The 11,863-nt window shown below is 40.6% G+C and overlaps 4 protein-coding genes across 4 annotated transcripts; all 4 read right to left on the reverse strand.

The window, feature by feature from the left end:
* Positions 1–1,913: 1,913 nt before the first annotated feature.
* LOC107433668 (cytochrome P450 81Q32-like) lies at positions 1,914–2,579 on the reverse strand. The gene has a single exon (XM_048475230.2). It carries the CDS (start codon positions 2,577–2,579, stop codon positions 1,914–1,916), a length of 666 nt encoding a protein of 221 aa, XP_048331187.2.
* LOC125422901 (uncharacterized) lies at positions 2,534–7,237 on the reverse strand. The gene is made up of 3 exons (XM_048475396.2): positions 7,086–7,237; positions 6,481–6,957; positions 2,534–5,667 (listed from the first exon to the last, which is right to left on the reverse strand). The coding sequence occupies exon 3, from the start codon at positions 4,989–4,991 to the stop codon at positions 3,285–3,287; it is 1,707 nt and encodes a 568-aa protein (XP_048331353.2). The 5' UTR covers positions 4,992–5,667; positions 6,481–6,957; positions 7,086–7,237; the 3' UTR covers positions 2,534–3,284.
* On the reverse strand, positions 6,645–7,397 carry LOC107420510 (cytochrome P450 81Q32). The gene has a single exon (XM_048475232.2). The coding sequence runs from the start codon at positions 7,395–7,397 to the stop codon at positions 6,645–6,647; it is 753 nt and encodes a 250-aa protein (XP_048331189.2).
* Positions 7,398–7,450: 53 nt separating this feature from the next.
* Positions 7,451–9,936, reverse strand: LOC107420536 (cytochrome P450 81C13). Its single transcript, XM_016029525.4, has 2 exons — positions 8,918–9,936; positions 7,451–8,216 (listed from the first exon to the last, which is right to left on the reverse strand). Exons 1-2 carry the CDS (start codon positions 9,824–9,826, stop codon positions 7,596–7,598), a joined length of 1,530 nt encoding a protein of 509 aa, XP_015885011.3. The 5' UTR covers positions 9,827–9,936; the 3' UTR covers positions 7,451–7,595.
* Between the last annotated feature and the right edge of the window lie 1,927 nt (positions 9,937–11,863).

Raw genomic sequence — 11,863 nt, forward strand, 5'->3', positions numbered from 1 at the left:
CGTTACACCAACGATATGCTTGAGTAGCAACTAGGCTCTGATACCAACTGTCACGGGCCTAATTTTTCCAACACTCCCGTGCGGCATTTAGCACCTCCCTTGCTAAGTAAGCCTTGCTCACAAGCTATCACAATGCGGAAGCTAAGAGTGAGAGAGTAGGAAGTAGGAGAGTTTGAGAGAATGTGGAGAATACTTGTATTGCTAGAATTCTTGGATGTGTTACAAATGAGAGTCCAACCCTTTATATAGAGGGCTTGGCACGTATCACAAAGTTACAAGGTTCTAGATATGTACACATGTCACCTATCTAGTTAGGGTTCTAGATTATTCTAGGGTTATGTACAAGATATTTACATGGAGTATTCTAGAGAGATTCTCATGTACATTAGTCTAGGTTTCTTTTGAATCTTCTAGAATATTCCGGACTTCTCTTGGATCTTCATGGAGAGTATAGAATCTTTCAGCCAAACCTCAAGGTTTTCACCTCTTCTGGACGGGACGTGACACTAAGCCTAAATAATAGCGTTAGCATACCAGTGAAGACGACAAAAAACCTACCAATATCACACCTTTGATTGTTTCATCGTTGAAGAAAATCGGATCAGTCTTTTGTGACGACAGCATGACATCAATCAAAGTCATCTTCTGATCTATTCTGCTTGATGAATCCTTTCCCATTGTTCGATGCTCGTCCACGAGGCTCTGGAAAAAGCGATCCATTTTGTTCTTCAATTTGATCATCCTCTTTTCGACCCCTTGAAAATCTATCCACCGTAACACCGGCAAGAAATCATTCAGATTTTAGCTCCCTAGAAGCTCTTCCACGTCCCCCATAATATTCTGGAACTCCTTGGCTTCTTGATCCACTGCATCATTACCGTAGTAACGCTTTCCTGATATCATCTTCATCATGATATTGAAAACAAGCTCCACAAGCTTTTGCCTAAGCTTCACCTTGGCCCATGTTCCACTTGATGAGTCTAGAAATAGTTGCTTCACCAAGAGTTGAACCTCTTCAAGCCTAACGCCTGAGAACATGGCAAGGCGGTTAGTAGTAAAGAGCTCTGAGGTTGTGAGGCACTGGAGATTACGCCAGTGATTACCGTAGTTGGAGAATCCCATTGTTTTATGGTTATAATTAAGATGTTTCCCTGCCAGTGTGCGAGGCCGATTTGCAAACACTATGTCATTGCATTCTTCAACCGCGGGTAGTGAGGACACTACCAGTACATTACGAGCTCCTAACTTGAGGAACAATACCGCACCGTATTTCTCAGCCTTCTCATGTAGCGCGCGGTGAAGGGGCTCCTTTAGGAGATGAAGATGACCAATAATTAGTAGGGCAGGAGGACTCGGTGGGAGGTTTTTATGGTTTTCATGTTTTATAAATTTGATCATGAATTTTGTGAGGAAAAGAAAGAACAATAAGCATAACAGTGTTAAGTATGTCACGTCCATGAGTCTTTGTGTAGCTGAGAGTCCCTGAACATGGATTCCTTCTGTTTTTCGTCTTATCACTTCAATTATATGGATGAGTAAATTTTGTACAATTTAAATGGTTTTTAATTTGCCACGTGAAATAAAACAAAAATATTAACAAAGCGGGTGTATCTAATTGTACTTGGCCTTATTCAATGGTATATGCTCCTGTCGCATGGTCTACTTAGTAAAGTAATGAAAAAATAAAGGTATATGATAGATTTTGTATTTGAAAAGCCTTGATATAATTAAAATAGATTTTGTATTTGAAAAGCCTTGATATAATTAACTCTGTCTCATCTTTCATCTCTTATATATCTCCTACTTTATTTATTTATTAGTAAGTAGTTTTACAAGCTGAGATACCTTAATTAATTTCGAATTTCTTCTAATATCAAAACTAATGGATAGGAATATTTATGTTGTACTGAGGGTTAAATAGTAAATGCACCTAGTAATTTCCTACGTGGAGTGCACAAAGCCTCCAAAGGCTTGACACGTGGCATGGTGAGGCCCAAGCCTTCACTCATGTCGACTTCCTTTTGACTTGGTGTTTCCCACTCAAATGACTGAATCAACGAAGCCAGTGCCAATGTAATCAGCTGGTTGGCTAGACCAGCCCCTGGACATCCTCTCCTTCCACCACCGAATGGAATTAGCCCAACTCCTTGATCACCATTCCAATTTTCGAACCTTTCCGGCATGAACTTGGTGGGATTCTCCCATAAATTGGGGTCTCTGTGAATTGCCCACGCGTTAACCACTAACATTGTTCCACGTGGCACATCAAAGCCGCTAACAACACAATCATCAGGTGCTTCATGAGGGACTAGAAGTGGAACCGGGGGATACAAACGGAGTGTCTCGTTGATTACATTTTGCAAATACTTGAGATTTGGCAAGTCTTGTTCCTCCAATAGTCGGCCTTGTCCAATATTGGTGTCTATCTCAACTTGAACCCGCTCCATGGCATGTGGATGACTTAGCAGTAGGGACATTGCCGATTCCATGGTCATTGATGAAGTATCAGTCCCAGCAACAGTAACACCTACGAATTCGCAGGTAGTAGATACCACGTATATATAAGTAAATGAATACATGCATGAAAATAATAGCATCTTCCTCCTATTAATTTACTCGCAGCCCATTATTTTTGTATCGCCTGCCTTCGGAGAAAAACTAACTTGCCCATGCATTCAATCAAAAAAGAAGGGTTTGTGGGGGAAAAAAAATATATACAGGGGTAGTTGGAATTTACGGCACTGACGCTTGTTTGTTTTTTTGGTAAAACGGCACTGACACTACATGAACATATTGATCGTTGCTAGAATCATCTAGAGACTATTGTCACGGGCCTAACTTTTCCAATACTCCCGTGCGGCACTTAGCACCTCCCTTGCTAAGTAAGCCTTGCTCACAAGCTATGAAAATGCGGAAGCTAAGAGTGAGAGAGCGGAAGTAGGAGAGTTTGAGAGAATATGGAGAATACTTGTATTGCTAGAATACTTGGATTCTTGGATATTCTTGGATGTGCTTGGATATGTTTGGATGTATTACAAATGAGAGTCCAACCCCTTTATATAGAGGGCTTGGCATGTAGGAAAGTTCTAGATATGTAAACATGTCACCTATCTAGTTAGGGTTCTAGATTATTCTAGGGTTATGTACAAGATATTTACATGGAGTATTCTAGAGAGATTCTCATCTCCATTAGTCTAGGTTTCTCTTGAATCCTCTAGAATATTCCGGGCTTCTCATGGATCTTCATGGAGAGTGTGGAGTCTTCCGGTTAAACCTCAAGGGTTTTACTCCTTTTTCGCGGGACGTGACACTCTCCCCCACCTAAACTCGCGACGCCCTCGTCGCGCCTTCTTCCTTGCCCGCCGAATGTGATCTTTGAGTTGCCGTTGTGTATCCTCGTGCTCCCCACTTACTTCACCATTCAGCAGGTCCTTCTCCTTCACCAAGTAGTTAGGCACGCCTTCACGTTGAACGACTCGATCCGCAGGTGTGGCTTCCACATCTTTGTCGGGTGAAGTCGCTACTACCATGGGTGCCTTTCTTGGCTTACCTTTCTTTGGGGCTTCCTTGCCCCCTTTCCCTACAATGGGAAGTGACTTCCTATGGGGTTCTATCACCCCCTCATGCACCTTGTGTGGTTGAGACAGTGGTTTGACTAAGGTCCCTCCCTTAGCCTCCACATGTTTCCTCTCGTTGTCTCCACAACTTGAGGCCACTGCACACAAACTCCCTTGGTTCAACTCCTTTGGCACATCTTGTACCTTAGGAGATGTCTTGATATGGCTTGGGGCATCCTCACTAGGCTTTTGGGTAGCAACCAGGTTGAGTTGCTCCTCCTTCTCAACCTGCAGTGCCGACAAGACTTTAGCCTCCCGCTTGCTAGCTTGTTCCGTAGGCACCATGCACGTCGTTCCCCCATCCATGATGCATAACTTGTTTGCAAATGGGAGTGGGAAAGCCTTTACTTGGTTGAAGAAGTCCATACCAAGGACAACCTTGTAGTCATCCATGGACACCACCGTTAGGTTCAATTGGCCCTCCCAATCCCCGATGGTGGTGTTCACACCTCTAGCAACTCCTTGGAGTGGCTTCGCATCGGAATTCACCGCCTTTACGGAGCCCCTTCCTTTGGTTGCCTCGATCCCAAGCCTTTGTGCCTCCTCCACCGATAGGAAATTATGTGAGGCACCCGTGTCCACCAACGCCTTGGTGGGCACCCCATTGAGTTTTGCCTCCACGAACATTAGGCCACCCTTCTTTGTCTCCTTCGGAGCAGCCTTGATAGCATTCAACAGTTGTAAGGAACCTATACTAGCTCCTTCCTCTTGCTTCTCCTCGTATTGGGTAGTCATGGCATTCAAACCCTTCCTCTTCGGACAATCCCTAACCCAATGTGGTCCATCACATAAGAAACAAGAGTTTTTAGGTTTGGAAGCATCCTTACCTTCTCTAGGCGGCTTCCATTTTGAGCTCTTTGGCTTATGTGCACTTTCTTCCCTTTCATCCTCTTTGGACCTACTAGGTTCTCCCCCACCTTTTCCATGGTTGTCTTTCCATTCCTTTGGCTTTAGAGAGTCTCTTTGGTTGGAGTAGTCGATGAAGCCTTCGGCATACGCAATGGCACTAGCCAAATCTTGTACTCCACGCCTCTTCAACTCCGTCTTGGCCCAAGGTTGTAGACCATCCATGAAGTAGAAAAGGGAGTCTTTATCCGATAGGTCCGAGATCTCCAACACCAAGTTGGTGAACTCCTTGATGTATTCTCGGATATGGCCTACTTGCTTGAGTCGTCGAAGGCGACTCCTTGCCTCATCTTCGGCATTCTCCGGATAGAATTGCCTTTTGAGATCCTTTTTAAAATCATCAAAAGTATGAAAAGTGCACGTACCTCTCTCGATGTCGCTATGCCTCCTTCTCCACCATAACATTGCCGTGTCGCTAAGGTAGAGAGTGGCAGTCCTTATCTTTGAAGCATCATCCGTAATGCCCATTGCTTCAAAGTATTGCTCCAAGCCCCAAAGGAAATTCTCGAGCTCCCTCGCATTCCTTGCCCCGGAGTAGGACTTGGGCTTTGGTACATCGATTCATGGCCCCTCGCGGATGGTGGTTGTCCCCGACGCCACCGCCCTCTTGCAAAGAGCCCAATCACCCCGCATATCCTCCATTTGGGTGCGGATGGCATCCAATTCTCTCTCCAACATGGCACGAAGGTCTGCTACCTCCCCCATGCATTGGTCGTGTGTCGCACGGAGCTCCCTCCTTAAGGCATCGTCTAGTCCGTTGAGTAATCCTCTCACGGCTTGGTTGATGGCAATGTCCTCCGACTCTAGCCCATCTAGGCGACTCTCCAGCGCCTCAAACAGTTCTTGTACTCGGGATGCATGCTCCTCCAAGCGCAACTCTACGCCCGTCATCACATCCTTGGACTTGGACTTATGCCTCTGCTTCCCGCATTGGGGTTGCGTTGCTCTTCACGACCTCGCACCTCGGTAGCTCCCTCCACATTGATGGTAACGTCCGAGCTAGCCATCTTGCCTACTTACACGTTGCACCAACGATATGCTTGAGCAGCAATTGGCTCTGATACCAACTGTCACGGGCCTAACTTTTCCAACACTCCCGTGCGGCACTTAGCACCTCCCTTGCTAAGTAAGCCTTGCTCACAAGCTATGAAAATGCGGAAGCTAAGAGTGAGAGAGCGGAAGTAGGAGAGTTTGAGAGAATATGGAGAATACTTGTACTGCTAGAATACTTGGATTCTTGGATATTCTTGGATGTGCTTGGATATGCTTGGATGTATTACAAATGAGAGTCCAACCCCTCTACATGTAGGAAAGTTCTAGATATGTACACATGTCACCTATCTAGTTAGGGTTCTAGATTATTCTAGGGTTATGTACAAGATATTTACATGGAGTATTCTAGAGAGATTCTCATCTCCATTAGTCTAGGTTTCTCTTGAATCCTCTAGAATATTCCGGGCTTCTCATGGATCTTCATGGAGAGTGTGGAGTCTTCCGGTTAAACCTCAAGGGTTTTACTCCTTTTTCGCGGGACGTGACACTATGGAGTCAATCGGTGCTTAACTAGCAAACTTAACCTGCCCATGTGTCTAATTGAATGAGAGGAGACAACAGATATATACTTTGTGAAACAGGTGAGGTGATAGACATATCTGTGTAAGGTTATTAGTGTTTGTACAAGTGGCCCGCTTCATATAAGGCTTTCAATTTGTTTATTCACAAAAAACATAAATAAAGAAGTATTTCTCAAAATGTCTTGAGCCTAATCAACGGTGGTTTTTGATTTTCCAACTTGTTCGATTAACTTTTTCTTTTCTTTTCTTTTTTCCCAAAATACTGACCACGAACGGTTTTAATTTGCAATAAGAGTTGGATCTTCAAAATTTCTGATCATAAAAATCTCACTATCAAGTCCTAGACAAAAAAAAAAAAGGCATGGATTAAAAATTTTACGTACCATGATGATTCCCTTAATTATTTCGTCAGTGTAAGACTTCGGATCTGTTTCTTGCATTGCCAATAAAATTATCGATCATTACTTTCTTGACCTCTGATCTTCCCGTTGAAGTGGAATCTCCGGACATAATTTGACGACGCTCCTCAATTAGATCCTGCAAGAACTTATCCATCTTTCTTGATAACTCCATAAACTTCTTCTTCATTCCAAAAAAAATCAACCCACTGCAGGATTGGCAGAAAGTCTCCCGTATTTGCTGCTCCAGAGAGGTCAACGGTTTCCCTCATGACGGCCCGGATTTTCTTAGCCTCCTTAGCATCCCCAGCATCTTCTCCAAAATACCGCTTTCCAGCAATCATCATCATCACATTGAAGGAGAGCTCAATAAATTTGGATTTCAGCTCAATCTTTCTCTCACCTTGATTGCAACTCTGCACGATTTGATCGAGTAACAACCGGATCTCTCCTTCTCTAACACTGGAAAACATAGCAAGACGAGAAGATGAGAAAATCTCTAAGGTCATGATGCGGCGGTGGTTCCGCCATAGATCGCCATAAGGGGCTACTGCCTCCGTGGAGTAGTTGTAGTGGAGGAGCTTTCCCACCTGCGTTCGTGGCCGATTCGCAAAGACGACGTCGTTCTTGGTGAAGCATTCATCGGCGGCTGAAGGGGAGGAGACTAAGAGAATTGTACGGGATCCACAGCGGAGGAGAAGTATTTGGCCGTACTTGTTGGAAAGAGCTTGTAATGTTCGGTGGACGGGTTCTTTTACAAGATGGAGATGACCAATAATGGGGATTGAAGGTGGGCTTGGTGGCAGGTTCTTGTATTTTGCTGGTTTATCAGTTTTGAAGAGCTTCGTTAGACGAAAATTGAAGATGATGAGAGCAAGGCTGTACCAGTAGAAATCTCCCATTCTGTGGTTTCATATGTCTTCCACAGTTCCACTTGGGAGTTTGGTCGACCTCCTTTTAATTAATTAGGCTTTCAAAATTTCTTTCTCGACTTTCTCAATTACAAATTGAAATGATTTCCACAACACGTGGTACAGAGTTCCACTATAACATAATTACGATTCTGTTTACTAAAAAAAAAAAAAAGGTTGCATCAAGTATCAAAGTTGAGCGAGGACGTCAACCATGACATGTCGAGCACTACAAACAGCTTCTAAAGGTTTGTTCCTTCTGAGTGCAGTTCCAAATTCTGGGTTGATATCCACCAGCTCATGCCCAACCCTTTCCAAATCAAAGCACTGAATGAGAGTTCCCAATGCCAAGGAAATCATTCGGATGCCCATGGCCGCACCTGGACATGCCCTCCTTCCCACTCCAAATGGAATAAATTTGAAGCTTTCTTTTTTCCCGTCCATCGCTTCGAATCTCTCTGGCTTGAACTTGGTGGGTTCCTCCCAAATGTTGGGATTTCTATGAATGGTCCAAACGTTCAACATCAAGATCGTGTCTCGGGGTATGTGAAATCCTCCTACACTGCAATCCTCTGAAGATGAATGTGGCAACAACAGTGGTGCTGCCGGATATAATCTAAGCGTCTCGTTTATGACACAATGAAGATATCGAAGCTTCGGTAGATCTGAGTCCTTCAGCAAACGCCCTGGTCCAACGTGGCAGTCAATCTCTTCTCGAACCTTTTTCAGTACTTCCGGATGATTCAGAAGGAGTGACATTGTCCAATCCATTGTAATTACAGACATTTCAGTTCCAGCAATAAACATCATCTGAATCATATTTAATTAATTATGCCAGAGTAAAGTTTTGAGCAACAAGTTCAAAAGCTCTAATTTAGGCTTAATCATGTTTGGAAAATCTTCAAGGAGAATTTTGATATCATGCTCTTGGAATTATGTCCTAAAAAATGTCACACAAAAAATTTAAAAGTAAATTATGAAGCAATAATTTTTTTAACTGATCCTTGCACATCCTGATTGACTGAAACAGAGCTGGGTAGAAAGCAAAATAAATGTATAAGCCGATAAGGTGCTTATAAGTGAATACTGAATGGTGATTAAAATCCATTGTAGTTACAGAAGTTTCAGTTCCAGCAATAAACATCATCTGAATCATATTTAATTAATTATGCCAGAGTAAAGTTTTGAGCAACAAGCTCAAAAGCTCTAATTTAGGCTTAATCATGTTTGGAAAATCTTCAAGGAGAATTTTGATATCAAGCTCTCGGAATTATGTCCTAAAAAATGTCACACAAAAAATTTAAAAGCAAATTATGAAGCAATAATTTTTTTGACTGATCCTTGCACATCCTGGTTGACTGAAACAGAGCTGGGTAGAAAGCAAAATAAATGTATAAGCCGATAACGTGCTTATAAGTGAATACTGAATGGAGATTAAAATAATAAAATGCTAAATAAGCAAATAGTAGTACTAACAAATAATTTAATAAAGGAACACGGATATTACTTACCAGTAAAATTGCTTTGACAACAATGTCGGAGTAATATTCAGGATCTGATTCTTGAAGTGACAATAGACTTTCAATGAGTGTTGTCCTCTTTTCAGACTCCAAAGCTGTAGTAGGATTCAAAGGAGTGCTTTTCTTTTGCCTAATCTCCTCTATCAAACCCTGCAAGAATTCGTCTCGTTGTCTATGCAACATTATCATACTCTTTTTCGATTGTTTATAATCAACCCACCTCAGAATTGGGAAGAAATCACACATGCAGATGGTTAAACTGGCGAAAAATTTATCTTTCATTTCTTGGAGATATTGCTTACCCAAAATTGTGGTGGCGATTTCTTCTTCGATGCATTGCTTCCCTGCAGCCACACTCATCATGATATTGAACAGCAAGGTCGAAAACAAATACTGCAACTCCACCTTTTGGGTTCCATTTCCTATGATCTTCAATAGTTGGCGAACAAAAGAACAAACTTGTTCTTCTCGTATGGCAGAGAATTTCTGTAGGCTTTTCTGAGATAATATTTCAGTGGTGCTGAGGCGCCGGAGGCTGCGCCAAACGTGGCCGTAAGGAGCCCAGACAAAGTTGGCATAATTGTAAGTCAGATAATCGCCGGCCATGGTTCGTGGCCGGTTTGCAAATGTTACATCGTTTTGGGCGAAGCACTCATCAACTGCGGAAGGAGAAGATAGGACGAGGACCGAGCGACAACCAAATTTAAGGGACAAGATTGGACCGTGCTTCAGCGATAGACTCTCTAGTGTTTGACAAAGTGGTTGTTTAAGTAGGTGGAGGTGACCAATTAGTGGCAGAGCGAATGGACCTGGTGGAGAATTTTTGTTGCGGTGGAAGAGGAATTTGGTGATCAAAAAAATTGAGAGGAAAAGAGCTAGATAGTGGTATAAGTGTTCCATAAATATGAAATTCAGAGTGATAGAGAGATGAGATGGGGAAGCCACTTCTGCCTACATGATTTTGGTTCTAGTGAGGATCACATATGAGATATGCATCATTATTGGTCGGTCTGTCCCAATAATTCATGTAGATAAGATTTGGTTAAATATCAAAAATGGAGAAATTTTTGCTTGGTGTTGATTGGTCATTGTCGTAGCCGTACACTATTTTCTTAACAATAATTGTTCTTAATTTTATTTTATTTTATTTTATTTTTCCACGGGTTAATCGTTCTTGTTTTGAAATTAAAAGGTTATGCACTTAATGGCCAAAAAAGAAAAATTGTTCACCTAAAAAATAAATCAGTAGCCGCTTGTCATTTTTTCGTTTCTCCAACATCAATTGCTATTTGTTCAAAAAAAAAAAAGTAACTTGTACACAAAAAAACAAAACCACTTGTCTTTTATTCTTTTTCTTTTTCTATTTTATTTTTTCCTTTTTTCGGCTTGTGTAACTATTTGTCTTGAATTTGTAACCATCTGTCTTAAAATATATATATATATATATATAATATACTGTTTTTACGACTTTGGTATTCTCCCCATCGTTTTCTTTATTTTGAAATCCACCACGTGATGGGATGATCTTTATAAATCATAATAACAATTAACATGTCAAATACGAGACGAGGATCTTCGGGTGCAAGTTAAGACAACTTTGGGCCCACTCGTTTGCAATTACATTTTTCACCCAATATCCTGACAGGGTATTATTGTTACAGGCCCATAAGCTAGGTACGGCATATATGCTCATCGTTTTCCTAGTTGTTGTTATTTTTTCTAATATAATTTTTTTCCTAATTAAAAGTATTAACTTGTTGTATTTGCGGAGATTCAGGCTTTTCTTGCTTCTCCTGTATGTCGACTCCATCATGAATTTGTTTCCATCAGCTTTTCCATTACAATATTTAAGATAGACCGGTCCCATGGTAGACATAGCGTGCACCCAAATATCTACTAGGTTTCTTGATGTCAAGTTTAATTAGGATCAATGGTCGACCACATGAACATAATCTCCACCTGTGCTTACAACAAATGTTTACATCATCATACATTAGCCATGAATTCTTTCGCAATTATGAATGATAAGGTCGAAAATGTTCAATTACTGGTGTAAAAACTAGATTGAGGACTTTAAAGTGTCCTATGTTTTCCTCCTCCGCACTTAATTGAGACTAATTTTAAACTCTGTTAGCATATATTACGTGTAAGAACTAGATTCAAAAATTTACTTTCAAAATAATTAGTACTCCAAAGGTTTTGAATATTATAATGTTATATTTTCCCAAATGTTTTACAATTTCTCAAAATATGTATTGGTTCCCCAAATGTTTGTGTTTAGACCTTTGTGAAATTAACATTTTGAAATACTTAATATTGTCAAATTTTGTTTATAATGTTATATTTTCCCAAAATATTTTACAGTTTTTCAATATGTTTTATATTCTCCAAAGTGTCTGTTTTATACCATTTTTGTTAAATCATTTTGAGATATAGAGAAAGTTTAAAATGGAGAATACAAAAGGCTCTTTTGAACAACTAAATGTGATTAGTTTATCATGAATTTTATATTTAGAAATGTTTTAACATTGTCAAATTTTGTTTATAATGTCATATTTCCCCCAATGTTTTACAATTCCTCAAAATGTGTATTAATTCCCCAAAGGCTTGCGTTTAGACCTTCGTGAAATTGTGTTAACATTCAGAGCTCAAAATTTTAAAATAAAATATTTAATGTTGTATTTCCCTAAATGTTTTACAATTTAGCAAAATGTTTATTACTTCCCTAAATGTTTGTTTTAGACCCTTGTGAAATTGATTTGGCATACAGAGCTTTAAAGTTTTAAAATAGAATATTTAAACAGCTCTTTTGAACAAGTAAAGGTGATTAGATTATTGAAATTAATGTTTTGAAATGTTTAATATTTTAAAATTTTGCTTATGATACATTATACTTTCCAAAATCTTTTCCTAAAAAATGTTTTTGAGAACTGGTTG

Source organism: Ziziphus jujuba, chromosome 5 (assembly GCF_031755915.1).
Source record: "Ziziphus jujuba cultivar Dongzao chromosome 5, ASM3175591v1".
Taxonomy (NCBI): Eukaryota; Viridiplantae; Streptophyta; class Magnoliopsida; order Rosales; family Rhamnaceae; genus Ziziphus; species Ziziphus jujuba.